The sequence below is a fragment of the Pongo abelii genome, chromosome 16, assembly GCF_028885655.2.
Source record: "Pongo abelii isolate AG06213 chromosome 16, NHGRI_mPonAbe1-v2.0_pri, whole genome shotgun sequence".
NCBI classification, from domain to species: Eukaryota; Metazoa; Chordata; class Mammalia; order Primates; family Hominidae; genus Pongo; species Pongo abelii.
The window spans coordinates 48,497,709-48,514,367 of record NC_072001.2 but is presented as its reverse complement, the minus strand read 5'-3'; the positions used below and the strand labels follow the sequence as shown (position 1 = coordinate 48,514,367).

Below are 16,659 nucleotides of genomic sequence, written 5' to 3'. Positions count from 1 at the left end.
ATTGTAATGTTATTTGGCATTTATGTAATCCAGTTTTTCATTATAGCTTTTTAAAATCTATGTATATCTCTTTCCTACAAGATTCAATTCAAGCCCAAAATACATACTGAAAACCAACTATGAATGTTAATTTTATGTGGGAATTTGGGTAGGCCATGGTGCCCAGTATCTGGCCAACCACCAGTCTAGATGTTGCTGTGAAAGTATTTTTAAATGAGATTAAATTTAATTCAGTAGACTTAGAGTAAAGGAGATTGTCCTCCATAATTGTGGGGGCCTCATCCAAGCAGTTGAAGGCTTTAAGAGAAAAAGACTGAGATCCCCAGGGAAGAGGAAATTCTGCCTCCAGACCGCCTTTGGACTCAAACTACAACATCGACTCCTCCCTGGGTTTTCAGCTGTTAGCCTGCCCTACAAATTTCAGACTTGCCAGCCCTCACAGTAAGCTATAGACCAGGCACCGCACCGTGGAATACAAAGATAATTAAGAAATATCTTGGGCCACGTACCTGTAATCCCAGCTACTTGGGAGGCTGAGGCAGGAGAATCGCTTGAACCCGGGAGGCAGAGGTTGCAGTGAGCTGAGATCGAGCCACTGCACTCCAGCCTGGCAACAGAGCAAGACTCCGTCAAAAAAAAAAAAAGAAAAGAAAAGAAAAGAAATATCATTGATCTCATGTTAGGAAAACTCCTTACTGGAACCAATAATTGCCTCCATAAGTGGAGGGCAAGCTCAGACCAAAGAAAGAGGCAGACCACTCCAGGTTGGTAGGTAGCCAAAAATTTATTCAGGGGAAACTTACATAGTAGGCAGTCTTGGGCAGCAGCAAGACAAGGTACATCTCAGGACTTGCACTATACACCTAACCTTTTATACCATGAAAATGAAAGTGCACAGAAAGTCTCTGATGACATGTTAAGCCATCTGGTTGCTTTCTTAATCTATTTACTCTAGTTATCTTCTACCTCTTTAATTCCTACTTACAGGGATTGTTTGGGTTCCCTACAATGAACGTTCCTAAGCATGCTGGGCAGAGGGTGGGACTGCGGGGAATGGGGTAGGGGGAGGTTCCAGGCAGCAGCAGTTCACTGCTTTCTATGACTCACTTCAGTCATATACCCAGAACCCATCTGAAAAACACATGAACACATAACTAATACTGTAAGTGTTAAGGCAATGTATTATGAAAATACTGTGGGAACACAGAAAAATAAATTCTTTGGGTGGCAGTGAGAAAAACCGTAAAGAGGTGCCATTTGACTTGCAAAGAATAAACAGGTCTCCAACAGGCAGACATTAGAGGCAGTGGAAACCCAATGAGCAAAAATAGATGTGCAAAAGGTGGCAAAATAAGTAGTCCCCCATGTAGATATGTGACTTCGAGGTATAAGATATAATATCCAACATTTGAGCTTTACTATTTTGTTAATAAGGGCTTTTATATAGATACCATGAAACTTTACATCCTTATCAAGCTACAAGCTCTTAGTATCCTAACTTCACGATTTTAGAAACTTAGGAACACAGAATTTAAGCAATTTGTCTAACACCCCAAATCAAGCAGGAACATGAACCAAAGCAGTCTGACTTTATTTATTTATTTATTTATTTATTTATTTATTTAGGGACAGGGTCATGTTCTATCACCAGGCTGGAGTGCAGTGGTGGGATCATGGCTCACTGCCTCGACCTCCTGGGTTCAAGTGATCCACCCACCTCAGCCTCCCAAGTAGCTGGGGCTACAGGCATGTGCCACCACACCTGTCTAATTTTTTCTTTTCTTTTTTTTTTTTTTTTTTTTTGGTAGAGATGGGGATCTCACTATGTTGCCCAGGCTGGTCTCGAACTCCTGAGCTCAAGTGATCCTCCTGCTTCAGTTCCAAAAGTGCTGGGATTATAGGTGTGAGTCATCATGCCCGGTTTCAATCTGACTTGAGTTATAATCCTAAACACTATATTACTAAGGCCCTATATGCTTTAAAATTTTAAATGTTATAATCAAAGGGGAGCCTAGGAACCTTCAGGTTTATAGACATATTTTTGTTTCTTAGTATTCCCTTGTCTTTTTTTTGAGACGGAGTCTCACCCTGTCACCCAGGCTGGAGTGCAATGGGGCGATCTTGGCTCACTGCAACCTCCGCCTCCCAGGTTCAAGCGATTCTCCTGCCTCAGCCTCCCAAGTAGCTGGGATTACAGGCACGTGCTACCACGCCTGGCTATTTTTTTGTATCTTTAGTAGAGATGGGGTTTCACCATGTTGGCCAGGCTGGTCTCGAACTCCTGACCTTCTAATCTATCCACCTCGGCCTCCCAAAGTGCTGGGATTATAGGCATGAGCCACCGCGCCAGGGCTGTATTCCCTTGTACTTTTTAACTGTCTCTTCTAATGGACTAATAAAAGTCAGGCCTAAAAATAAGAGTGAAAATCATTCTCAGAGTGATTTTCAGCCCATCCTTATCAGGATTTGAACATTGCAGGCTTCCTAGAGCTCATTAGGAATATATTTATGGTCTAAACCAGAATGAACAGCTACAAACTTTTCCTCTGTTTACAATAAAGTGACAGTAGGGGGCGACTTCTTGTTACTTTTAACCAAAAATAGGTGGATTCTGTTTATTCTTTACATGCCTACAAGCCTCCCTTATTCAGGGTACGTACATGAAGCATAAATTATCTTGACCTTCCACGTTGGTCTAGGCCTGTTCTTTTCGCTTTCTCAATCATCACCCCCATCCCATCCCAAATTTTACCCACCTTCTCTTTGATTGCCCTTCTTTTACATTGTGTTTCTTTGGAATTTTTGCTTTAAGTGCTTTTCAAATTGCAGTCATTAGAACTGTCTCTCTTGACTGCTCACTTCATTCTCCTACAGGTTTTGAAAATAAACCTAGTCTCACTCAAATGCTAACCTGAAGACTAAATGGAATCTGACCTCATACGTACAAACTGAGCTAAAACAGTAGGAATAAACTTGTAATCCCAGCACTTTGGGAGGCCGAAGCAGGCGGATCACAAGGTCAGGAGATCAAGACCATCCTGGCTAACGCGGTGAAACCCGTCTCTACTAAAAATACAAAAAATTAGCCAGGCATGGTGGTGGGTGCCTGTAGTCCCAGCTACTAGGGAGGCTGAGGCAGGAGAATGACGTGAACCCGGGAGGTGGAGCTTGTAGTGAGCTGTGCGACAGAGCGAGACTGTCTCAAAAAAAAAAAAAAAACAACAACAAACAAACAAACAGTAGGAATCGACTAGCAACAGAACAAATCTTAAATATCTGATTAACCTGAACAAACCTATATAAGAACTATCTTCATCAAAAGAAATTTTTAGAAACCAAGTAACTTTTTAAATGTGTGCACAATGAGGCTTGGAGGTTTCATGATCAAGAATCACTGCTTTGTAGGAAATTTTATAGATAGATTCATCATATGAATCTGATGAAATCTGTAGACCCAATCCTGGGAAATACACATACACAAAATTCTGTGATATAATTATAAGGGTTTGTGTCCTCTCCAAAAACCATTCACAGAAGTTCCTCCCTCAGGGATCCAAAAACTCCAAGGTTAAAAAAATTAAAAATCTGGATGAAGGGGTCCTAGCACACCACAGTCATGTCTATTATGTCCTATAATGGAGGGCCTGTCATGGCCATGAAGGGGAAGAACAGTGTGGCTATCGCCACAGACAGGTGCTTCAGGATCCAGGCCCAGATGGTAACCACGGACTTTCAGAAGATCTCACTCATGGGTGACTGGCCGTACACCGGTCTAGCCGGGCTTGCCACGGACGTCCAGACAGTTGCCCAGTGCCTCAAGTTCCAGCTGAACCTGTATGAGTTGAAGAAAGGTTGGCTCATACTCTCATGAGCATAGCGGCCAACCTCTTGTATGAGAAACAGTTTGCCCCTACTATACTGAGCCAGTCATTTCTGGGTGGGACCCAAAGAGCTTTAAGCCCTTCATTTGCTCTCTAAATCTCATAGGCTGCCCCATGGCAACTGATGACTTTGTGGTCAGTGCAACCTGCACCAAACAAATGTACGGAAAGTGCGAGTCCCTCTGGGAGCCCAGCATGTATCCAGAACACCTGTTTGAAAGCATCTCGGCCGGGTGCGGTGGCTCACGCCTGTAATCTCAGCACTTTGGGAGGCCGAGGCGGGCGGATCATGAGGTCAGGAGATCGAGACCATCCTGGCTAACACAGTGAAACTCCGTCTCTACTAAAAATACAAAGAATTAGCCGGGCGCGGTGGCGGGCGCCTGTAGTCCCAGCCACTAGGGAGGCTAAGGCAGGAGAATGGCGTGAACCCGGGAGGTGGAGCTTGCAGTGAGCAGAGATCACGGCACTGGACTCCAGCCTGGGAGACAGAGCGAGACTCCGTCTCAAAAAAAAAAAAGCAAGCATCTCTCAAGCCATGCTGGATGCTGCGGACCAGGATGCAGTGTCAGACATGGGAGTTATTGTCCACATCATTGAAAAGGACAAAATCACCACCAGGATTGAAGGCCTGAATGGACTAACCCTGTTCGCAGAGCCCACTTTTTTTTTAAATAAAATAGCCTTAAAAAAAAAAAAAAAGTTAAAAATCTGACCTAAAATATACTATTAGTTGGAAATTTTCATTTTTTATAAGTCATACATGCAGGGATCCTTTTGAAGCACTTTCTACCAAACTACTAATAGTAGGTATTATTTTTGTTCTCAAAGTGAAAAACTTTATGAAATTGGTTTACTTTGACTAGAATCTTTTCACACTATCATATTTATTTATTTACTTATTTTATTTTTTTTGAGATGGAGTCTCGCTCTCGCTCTTTCGCCCAGGCTGGAGTGCAAGCACACCACCACGCCCTGCTGATTTTTGTATTTTTAGTAGAGACAGGGTTTCACCATGTTGGCGAGGCTGCAGGCTGGTCTCGAGCTCCTGACCTCAAGTGATCCAACCGCCTCAGCCTCCCAAAGTGTTAGGATTACAGGCATGAGCCACCATGCCTGGCCTCTATCCCTTTTTTTTTTTTGAGACAGGATCTCACTCTGTCACCCAGGCTGGAGTGCAGTGGTGCGACCTCGGCTCACTGCAACCTCTGCCTCCCATTACAAGTGATTCTCCTGCCTCAGCCTCCTGAGTAGTAGCTGGGATTACAGGCATGCACCACAATACCCGGCTAATTTTTGTATTTTTTGTAGAGACAGCATTTTGCCATGTTGGCCGGGCTGGTCTCGAACTCCTGGCCTCAAGTGATCCACCCACCTTGGCCTTCCAAAGTGCTGGAATTACAGGCATGAGCCACCGTGCCTGGCCTTTCTATCACCTTTCTAAAAGAAATTTCATGAGTGGACCCATAATTTTGTGACACAATAGATGGAGAACATTAAGAGAAAGATAACAGGTGAGAAAAGAGTGGAATGTTTAAAATAATGTACATGAAGGGGAGTATATAGTGCTATGCATAGAAGGATGCTTGATAAATGACATCAGATAATTCAGAGAACTTTTTTTATTAAATGTGTAAAAAGCAGTTCTCATCTTACAAGCTCAAAATCAGACGAATGTATGAGGGTGTATAACTGTTATATTTATAAACTGTATCACCCAAAAACTCAATGAGGACACAATCTATATTACATTCAACATTGCATATTTACATGATACTTACTGCAAAGTAAATACAAAATGAACTCCCATCATTTTAGTTCAGAACACAGGTGATATAATTTCAAAACAAAGGCAATTTTTTTCAACAAAAAACACAAGTCTCCCAAGTACCAATTCACTAATTTGCAGAAAAATACAACACTAATTATGAGTTCCATTCCAGTTTAGTCAGTAAGATACATTGTTTGTTTGTTTGTTTTTGTTTTTAGAAACAGGGTCTCACTCTGTCATACAGGCTGGAGTTCAGTGGTGCAATCAGAATTCACTGCAGCCTTGAACTCCTGGGCTCAAAGAATCTTCCCACCTCAGCCTCCCAAAGCACTGGGATTACAGGTGGGAGCCATCACAGTCTAGTAAGGTGTGTTTTTGTTACTGAAATACAGCTAAAGTTTTGGATTGTAATCAACAAAATAACAGTACTTCTGGTTTACAATTGACTTTAAAATAGAAGATACTAATATATATTTATTTTCACATTTTTTTAAACCTTCAAAACTGAAATACAATTCTGAAAGTATTTGTGCCTTGTCATTTGTTCAATAAATTTGATTTGTTTTTAAACAGGTCACAAAAGTTCAATTAACTAACCAGAATTCTGTATCTATTGCCTGTCTACTGGGGTTGTCTTAAGTCTGACTATATCAAAAGCAGCAGCTCAGAATTTATTTCATAAAATTAATCCCAAGAGTTACTGGGTAGCTTTTAAAGTATTTCATTGTTTATAATACAACTCGCTAGATAGAAAGTCTATACTAGTGACTCGTGACATCAAAATTATCTGGAGAGCTTTTTAAAAAATACATGGGATCCACATCATAACTACACTAAGAATCGAGAATGTCTGTATTTTTTTTTAACGTTCCCAGGTGATAATGCTTTGCAGCCTAGTGTGGGAAACCCCAACCTACCACTAAGCCTGTGGTTCTCAACTTTTCAGGTGCACTGGAATCACTGGGGGAAACTTTAAAAACAAAAAGCAAAGCAAAACAAACAAAGAAAACAGATGTGCTTCAGTAGATAGAGAATTGTGTGCAGGAACCAGCATTTTAAACAACCACTGCAGTTGGTCCCAAATGACTCAGAAACACTGTACTACCTTTGTCAGATATCATATTACAATGAGTACATTCAGCAATTTAGGTGACATTGTCTGCAAGCCCTAATGAATCCTGCCCTAGGCAGTTTTAGCAAGTGTTTGAGGGCAACACTCAGCCTTTCAAATAACATATATTTATATTCTTAAATATTAGATCAAAGTCAACTGAATTGTGAGACCATCATTCATTAAAAAAGGCAAATGCTCTTTCCAACAATTTAAACCTCTAAACAAACCAGTTCTTAGCCCTCAACTTAAACGTAATGCTTTCTCCATCGTTAGCCTGATATGTGATCAGAGGTAGTGATTCCATCTTACCAAAAATGTATTGTGGATTATAAAAGATACCATTCATACATCTTCACAGGCTTTGTACAGTCCCTATGTAATGGAGATTGGAGACCAGTTGGATATTAAATAATACTGTAAAACAGTAAACAATACACTCCTGATTTTAAACAATGAAACCTCATATTTCCCTCAAACAATAAATTCTTACATATAATATCCAGAAAAAAATTCTAGAAAACACTAAAGGTATCATGCTGCCTCTTTTGTGAAGTTATTTACTAATTTTTCGCCATCCCTGTAATTATCTATAAAATGGGTAGTTGGTGTACATCATTCCACTTCAAGAAACTTTCTTTATTTATTTATTTATTTTTTTTTTTTGAGATGGAGTCTCGCTGTCACCAAGGCTGGAGTGCAGTGGCACAATCTTGGCTCACTGCAACCTCTGCCTCCCGGGTTCAAGAGATTCTCCTGCCTCAGCCTCCCAAGTAGCTGGGACTATAGGCGCACGCCACCACACCCAGCTAATTTTTGTATTTCTAGTAGAGACGGGGTTTCACCATGTTGGCCAGGATGGTCTCAATCTTTTGACCTCGTGATCCGCCTGCCTCGGCATCCCAAAGTGTTGGGAGTACAGGCGTGAGCCATCGCGCCCGGCCTCACTTCAAGAATTTTTTACAAGCACAGAAACTATATCTCAGTGTATGATAACTATTACTGTAATACTATATTGTATTATAAATATACAAGCTCATTTGAGTGTGTGATAGCTCCACCACCTCCACCAAGCTTTAGGAATATATATAATCTACTTTGAACCCAAAAGCTACAGAAGCAGTGACAACGACGCTAAGAAGCAGAAAGAGTATATGGTTAGTAGAATCTATCTGGCATCTTGCTCACCTGAACTACACCTAAAGTGCTGTTATTTCCCGTGCATGCACTTTTCCATTATGTTGTTCTCAAAGGCTCACCTCTTTCCCATAAGCCACCATATGCCCAGTCCACAAACCAAACTATTTTTAATGTTCAAGAGAAAAGAAAGGTAGCAACAAGTTCCTTATTTTTGTTAATTCCTTGTTTCTTGTAATAAAGAGTATCACTTCCTCTCACCAAAAAGCTATAGAGCTTCTGATGAAACTCAACTGTTCAAAAGGCTTACCTCTTTTCCAGGGGTAGGTGTGATTAAACAGCTGGCATTTCTTCTTAACAAAGTAATGAAAAGGCAATTACTAAAAAGTCAGCATTGTATTACCAGAAAGGCAAGTCATTTCATAAAATAAGAACTGGAGAGTTTTAAATCTGTATTCATTAAGAAGCTAAAAAATTCATACTAATTTTTAACCACTTAGAGTTTTGACTCACAATAATCAAACCACTTTCCAGTTTATAAATAATTCAAGATCAAAATAATAAATTTTAAAATTAAACAAAATTTGAAAAACTTACATATAAATATCAAAAACCAAGCAACATGACGTCTGCTACTTGGAAAAAAGGCATGGAGACAAAGTAATACCGGAATAAGGATTTCAACATATGACATAATGGCGTAAGGCACTACCTCAACTTCAGTCTACACTTGAGTCATCATAACCCAAATATGGGACAGGAGAAGAAAACACACAAACACAGCTTTTCACGTCCTTTTGGCTGGTCTGGCAGTTAACTGCTTTTCTCTTTCAAACTCCTTCTCTCGTTGCTGCTCCCTTTCCAACTCTTCTTTTTGCCTCTTCTGCTGCAGTTTAAGTGCTCTTTTCTGTGTTAAAAAAAAAATTTAAAAACCAAGAGAGCAATCAGGGGTTACAGGTTTAGCCTAATTTGAAAATAACAGTGCTCTGCTTTGAGGTAATTCATTCACACTAATAAACTTCATCTTGGACATTTAAATTTGGGATAATTTAAGGTCCCTTTGATTCAAAAAAATTTGTTGCTCTAAACTCTTATTAAATGAGAACTGTAGGGCATATCCAGAAAATCTAAGCCTATCAGCCCAGCTATTAGTAAAAATGCTCGGAGTCCAGTTGAAAAAAAAATGACATTTTTAAGGCTGCACGCAGTGGCTCATATCTGTAATCCTAGCACTTAGGGAGGTCGAGGCCAGAGGGCTGCTTGAGCACAGGAGTTTAAGACCAGCCTTGGAAACGTAGTGAGACCCTGTCTCTAATATTTCTTAAACAATGACATTTTTAAAAAGAAAACAATGTACCATGAATTAATTATGCTATTGTATATGAGGGTATAAAAGTCAAAATATGAATACTGGCCAGGCACAGTGGCTCACGCCTGTAATCTCAGCACTTTGGGAGGCCAAGGCGGGCGTATCACCTGAGGTCAGGAGTTTGAGACCAGCCTGGCCAACATGGTAAAACCCTGTCTCTACTAAAAATACAAAAATTAGGTGGGCGTGGTGGCGGGCACCTGTAATCCCAGCTACCTGGGTAGCTGAGGCAGAAGAATCGCTTCAACCCGGGAGGCAGAGGTTGCAGTGAGCCGAGATTGCACCACTGCACTCCAGCCTGGGCGGCAACAGCAAAACTCTGTCTCAAAAAAAAAAGAATACTGAAAAAAAACAACAACAAAGACAATTAAACCTCTACTTTTGTAAAGAATGTGAAAGAATTTTCAACTCACTTTTAACTTTGATGTTTTTTCATGAAGCATCAGCATCTCTTTTCTTATATTCACCAACTTGGCATGATAGTGTTTAGCCTCAGCAAACTTAACATGGAAAAATAAATGAAAAGTCAAGTTAAAATAGACTAAAATATCAAAATGAATAAATAAGGCAATATATAAATGACAGTTTGTGCTTCCTAAATTGGTCAAAATTTTTACAGCCTTATCTTCACATTTTAATTCCAAAATAAAGATTTCCTTATATTGTTAGTAGGATTTGAAAGACATTTGATTTAGTTCAGATTGACAAAAGTGTTACTAAACATAAAACAGACATTTACATTAAGATGGGCATAGACAATATTTTACTTTAAAAACATATAATTCTAAAATTTCAGATAAGACTATCTAATAATGCTATCAGTTTCATTTAAGAAAAGTAAAGCATTCTCTCTGCCTTTACAAGAGAGAGACTGAGCCAGAGCACATGAAATAGTTTAAGTGAAGTGTCTGCCCATAAGGAAAACCCAAGCTGTGGCCACAGAGCCCTGGACAGAGAGGACTGTGAACAAGTTTAATCCCATTCCTTGGGCTCCTTTAGTCAGACTAAGCAGAATGATCTCTGTGAGGACACTCTCCTTCTTGAGGAGTCGTTAAGCACAGACTTTACAACTCAGCCAACCTGCATAATCTAAAATGAAGTCTTATGTCAGGAGAAGATGGGAGGATGATGCAAGCCTAGAGATGTCAGAGAGAAGGAGAAATGCACCCTATTTTCAGACAAGGTTACAGAAAGAGAAGAAATGAAAGAAATGTCAGTAGAGAGATTCACGGCCTTAATGTAGCTGCAAGTAAAGTCATTGTCTGATTAGCTCAGAAGTTACAGTCCCTTTTTACATATCCTGGGCCTTCCAGTTTTCAGTTCCCAGATGGTAATAAAAACTACTCTTGACTAAAGAAGAAAAAAGAGGAAGACTCCATCCTGCCCCTTCAGACTAAAGCAACAGTATTACATCTGCTTAGTTAATTCATTCAACATTCATTCATTCAACAAATATTCCTTCTGTTGCAACAGGATTTCAGTGGGGAACACAAAAGTAGGTCAGTGTAGCCTTGCCCACCTCCCTCACAAGAAACCAGGAACTACCGGGCAGATGACTCTGTATTTACTTCCACAGGCCTCTAATGTCAGAGAATATGAACTTTGTTTTTAACTGTTATAAATGGAAAACATTAGTAAACCACCTTTGTCCAAAGAAAAGTCCATTTTTTGAGGTATGCATGAATGGCTACAGTCATATAAACCCAGCTTCTTTTTTTCTTAAGAGATGGGGTCTTGCTACATTGGCTAGGTTGGTCTTAAACTCCAGGCCTCAAGCAGTCCTCCTACCTCAGCCTCGCAAAGTGCTGGGATTAGAGTCATAAATCACCATGCCCCGCCAACAAACAAAACTATTTTTAATGTTCATCAGAAAATAAAGGTAGCAACAAGTTCCTTTTTTTGGTTAATTCCTTGTTTCTTATAATACAGAGTATCACTTCCTCTCATCAAAAAGCTATAGAACTTCTGATGAAATTCAACTGTTCAACTATTTATATTGAAAGATATAATTGATCATTCTCAAAGTGTCCACTTCAGCCTATGGCATTAATTTATTATAGCATTATGAATATGCCATATAATTAAATAAAATGCTAATTTGAGAAACCATGTAATTGGTAAAGAGAAATGCACTTTCTTTAAAGAAAAAAAAAATGGTACCCCAAAGGTTCTTTACTTCCAGTTCGCTCTTTTTTTTTTTTTTTTTTGAGACAGGGTCTCCCTTTGTCACCCAGGCTGGAGTACAGTGTCACAATCACAGCTCACTTGTGGCCTCGACCTCCTGGGCTCAAGCACTCCTTCCACCTCAGCTTCTGGAATAGCTGGGACTACAGGCATGTGCCACCACGCCCAGCTATTTTTTTAAATTACTTTTTGTAGAGATGGGTTCTCACTATGTAGCCCAGGCTGGTCTTGAACTGCTGGGCTCAAGCAGTCCTCCTGCCTCAGCCTCCCAAAGTGCTGGGATTACAAGTATGAGCCACTGTGCCAAGTCTCAGTTCTCTAAGTCTTCAATCATAAGCAGATCTATTCCAAATGCACAAATAAGTTCAATTTCCTACTACAAATTCAACATTTGAAAGATAACAATTCAACACAATAGAAGTTCAATCAAGGTTTCTTGTTAAAAAGACAAATTCTAAACTTAAAATCTAGCTATTGCTAAGACAAGATGTCATTAAATTACATCAACTAAATCATACTTACCAAAGCATTAATATCCAACATAGAATGACATTCTTTAAATTTTGAAATCTCTTGTTCCAGTGTGTCTAACAATACAACTTGGTTCTGTCTGAAACAAAAACACACAGCCAAGACAAACTCTACATATTTAAAGTACCAGTCCATTAAAAGGAATCATATTCATCTTGGTTAATGGTAACAGTTAGAAATTAAGTAGGAAATGTATTAACTCTCTAAGGTTTATTTAATATAGAATAAGATTTTTCAAAATAATATTCTAAAGCCACATTCTGATAACTAAATGTGTCTTTTATTCTTGCTTCAATTTCTAATAACTAAAATAATCCAATCATTTAAAAGTATTTTATTACTTGTTACTTTTAACAACTCTCTGTATTATTCCAAAAAAGAAGTTTTTTATAGTATTTTGCCCAAGAAGTTCAATGTTTTATATATCTTAAAATTGCAACATTCCCATAAAGGAAATGAGGAACAATGGCTTTTCAGATTAGAGTTGAGAAAGATGCAGTATCAAGGGACAGTTAAGTCAAAAAGAATAATTAAGCAGCAAGATGAAAAAAGCATAGGACTGGAAATCATAGCTTTCCCCGGCCAACAGCCAGTTTGTTATATGATCTTAGAAATTCAGTTTATTTCTCTGGCCTAAATCTCCTCATTTACAAAGTGAGAAGGTCAGACCAGATAATTTCTAATGTTTCTCATTACAATTCTGATTCAAAACTTATTGAGGAAGAAAAGCCAACTTCCTTGATATTTCTTTCCACATCAATCAATGTTAGGATCACAGGAATAAGTGACATTAAAAGGGTCACCTACCTGAATATTTTAAAGAATGCTACAAAGAAAAATATGATGTGATTTGCTTGTAAAACTGTGCTATCTAGAGAATAATGATTAAAAAAAGAAATAGCAACAAAGAGGCTGAGGGCAATTACAACATCTCTACTATCCAGCACTGAGTCTGGCATACCCTACAGGTCATAAATTTGTCTCTTGGCTGGGCACAGTGGTTCATGCCTATAATCCCAGCACTTTGGGAGGCCAAGGAAGGAGGATTGCTTGAAGCCAGGAATTTGAGACCAGTGTGGACAACAAAGCAAGACCCTCTACAAAAATAAAAAATAAAATAAAATAAAAAAAATAAAAAATGAGCTGGGTGTGGTGGCACACACCTGCGGTCCGAGCTACTTGGGAGGCTGAGGCAGAAGGATTGCTTGAGCCAGGAGTTAGAAGCTGCAGTGAGTTATAATCACACCACTGTACTATAGCCTATGTGACAGGGTGAGACCCCATCTCTACAAATATAAATAAATAAATAAATAAACTGTGTCCTAGATCACAGAAAGTGAAATACAGAATGGATGAGAGGAAAACTCAGCAAGTCAACCATCCGAGATAAGCAGGACAGCAAAAACAGGCTGTTAGAACTAGAAAACAATAGAAGGGGGAAAACAAAAAAAATCAATGAGACAAAAAGGTGGTTCTTTAAAAGATCAATAAGATTGATAAACCTCTAGTGAGACCAATCAAGAAAAAAAAACCCGAAGTATTAGTATTATTCATGAAAGAGCAGTAATCACCACTGATCCCATGACATTAAAAGGATAATAAATGAATACTTTCAACAACTCAGTGCTCATAAATTTGATAATGTGGATGGAATGGACTAATTCTTTGAAAGATACAAACTACCAAAACTTATACAAGGAGAAACAGAAAGTTTATGTAGGCCTATATTTATTAGACAAATTGAATCAGTAAGTAATAACCTTCCAAAAAAGACAGTACCGGGACCAAATGGCTTCACTGGTAATTTTTACCAAACATTTAAGGAAGAAATGATACCAATTCCCCACAGTCTCTTCCAGAAAATATGTCAGTCCTCCTTTATCTGCAGTTCTGCTTTCTTCAGTTTGAGGCACCTGCAGTCAACCGCAGCTGTACTATGTCATCTCATATCATCACAAGAAGGGTGAGTACAGCACAATAAGATATTTTGAGAGAGAGACCACATTCACTTAACTTTTATTATAGTATAACTGCTCTATTTTATTATTAGTTATTGCTGTTAATCTCTTACTATGCCTAACTTACAAATTAAACTTTATCATAGGTATGTAAGTATAGGAAAAAACATAGTGTATCAAGGTTGACATCCATAATCTGAAAATCCAAAATGTTGCAAAACCTGAAATGTTTGGACAATGAATGACCCACCTGACCTCATGTGACGAGTCACAGTCAAAACTTTGTTTCATGCACAAAATTATTTAAAATATTGTATCCACTAGCGGTCTTGGAACATATCCTCCTTTGGATAAAGGGCAACAACTGCACAAGCAAAAGGAGCACCTCCCAACTCATTCTATAAGGCTAGCATTACCCTAAAGCCAAACCAGATAAAGATATTACAAGAAAGAAAAACTATAGACCAGTATCTCTCATGAACATTGATACAAAACTCAACAAAATATTAGCAAATTGAATCCAACAATGTGTAAAAAGAATTACATATCACAACCAAGTAAAATTTCTTCCAAATACACAAAGCTGGTTCAATACTCAAAAATTCAATCAATGTAATCTACCACATCAACAGGCTAAAGAAGAAAAATTATATGGTCCTATCAATTGATGTAGAAAAAGCATTTGACAAAATCCAGCATCTATTCATGACTATAAACCATCAACAAACTAAGAAGAGAGAGGATCTTCCTCAACTTAATAAGGAATACCTTGAAAAACCTGCAGCTAACATTTAGGGTGAGAAACTACATAATTTTCTCCTAAAACTAGAACAAGCTATGTCCCCTCTCACAACTCCTATTCAACATCATACTTTAAGTCCAAGCTAATACAGTAAGACAAGAAAAAGAAATAAAAGGTATACAAATTGAGAAGAAAGAAATAATACTGTCTTTGTTCCCAGATGATTTCCTATGTGGAAATTCCCAAAGATTCAACAAGAAACCTCCTGAAACTAATAGGCAAGTATAGTAAGATTTCAGGATACAAGGTTAATATACAGAAGTCAATTTCTTTCCTATGTACCAGCAATGAATTTGAAATTTAAAAAACAATACCATTTATAGTAGCTCCCCATCCCCAGTGAAATACTGTGGTACAAATACAACAAAATATGTACAGGATCTATATGCAAAAAGTATAAAACTCTAATGAAAAATATCAAAGAAAATCTAAATAACAGAGAGACACTCCAAGTACACAGATTAAAAGACTCAACTGTCGTTGTTGTTGTTGTTCAGATAGGGTCTCACTCTGTCACCCAAGCTGGACTGCAGTGGCATGATCATAGTTCACTGCAGCCTCGAACTCCTGGTTCAAGGGATCCTCTGCCTCAGCCTCCCAAGTAGCTATGACTACAGGTGCACACCACCATGCCAGGCTGACTTTTTAAATTTTTTTGTAGAGACAGGTCTCATTACATTACCCAGGCTGGTCTCCAACTCCTGGCCTCAAGAGATCCTTCTGCCCCAGGCTCCCAAAGTGCTTGGATTACCAGCGTCAACCACCACACCCAGCCCTTCAATATTTTTTAAGATGCAAATTATTCCCAACTTGATCTAAGGATTCAATGCAATCCCAATCAAAATCCCAGCAAGTTATTGTATAGATATCAACAAACTGTTTTAAAGTTCATACGGAAAGGCAAAGACTTAGAAGAGCCAATACAATACTGAAGAACAAAATTAGAAGACTCACAGTACCCAATTTCAATACTTATTATAAAGCTACAGAAATCTGGCCAGGCACAGTGACTCACTCCTGTAATCCCAGCACTTTGGGAGCCTGAGGCGGGGGATCACCTGAGGTCAGGAGTTCAAGATCAGCCTGGCCAACATGGTGAAACCCCATCTCTACAAAAAATACAAAAATTAGCTGGGCGTGGTGGCACGCACTTGTAATCCCAGCTACTTGGTGAGGTGCAAGAATCCCAGCTGAGGTGCAAGAATCACTTGAACCTGAGAGGCAGAGGTTGCAGTGAGCTGAGATCGCGCCACTGCATTCCAGCCTGGGCAACAAAGTGAGACCCTGTCTCAAAAAAAAAAAACAAACAATGACAACAACAAAAAGCTACAGAAATCAAGACAGCATGGTACTGGCAAAAGAACAGACATACTGATCAATGGAACAGAATAGAAAATCCTTAAATAAACCTACACAAAAACAATAAACTTCTCTTTGACAAAGGTGCAAAGGTAATGCAGTGGAGAAAGGATAGTTTTTTCAACAAATGGTGGCCAGGTACAGTGGCTCACACCTGTAATCCCAGCACTTTGGGAGGCCAAGGCAGGAGGATCACTTGAGCCTAGGAATTCAAGACCAGCCAGGGCAATATGGTGAAACCCCATCTCTACAAAAAATACAAAAATCGGCCAGATGTGGTGGTGTGCGCCTGTGGTCCCAGCTACTTGGGAGGCTGAGATGGAAGGATCACTTGAGCCCAAGAAATGGAGGCTGCAGTGAGCTAAGGCTGTGCCACTGCACTCCAGCCTGGGCAACAGAGTGAGACCCTGTCTCAAACAACAATAAATGGTGCTGAAGCAATGGGATATCCATGCGCAAAGAAATGTATCTATTAATAGACACAGACCTTACAAGCCTCCATAAAAATTAACTCAGAATAGGCCGGGCCCAGTGGCTCACACCTGTAATCCCAGCA

The 16,659-nt window shown here is 39.2% G+C and overlaps 1 protein-coding gene and 1 pseudogene across 8 annotated transcripts in view; one reads left to right on the top strand and one right to left on the bottom strand.

The window, feature by feature from the left end:
- The first annotated feature begins 3,616 nt into the window (after positions 1-3,616).
- On the top strand, positions 3,617-6,248 carry LOC100453875 (proteasome subunit beta type-3-like; annotated as a pseudogene).
- Positions 5,489-16,659, bottom strand: part of BLOC1S6 (biogenesis of lysosomal organelles complex 1 subunit 6) — an 85,886-nt gene continuing 74,715 nt past the window's right edge. For 7 of the 8 annotated variants that reach the window (XM_054531418.2, XM_054531415.2, XM_054531416.2 and 4 more), the window contains 3 exons: positions 11,976-12,063; positions 9,683-9,769; positions 5,489-8,807 (listed from right to left, as the gene is read on the bottom strand). In XM_054531418.2, the coding sequence (XP_054387393.1) occupies positions 8,688-8,807; positions 9,683-9,769; positions 11,976-12,063 (295 nt within the window). In that variant the 3' untranslated portion in view covers positions 5,489-8,687. The other variant, XM_054531419.1, reaches the window with a different exon arrangement.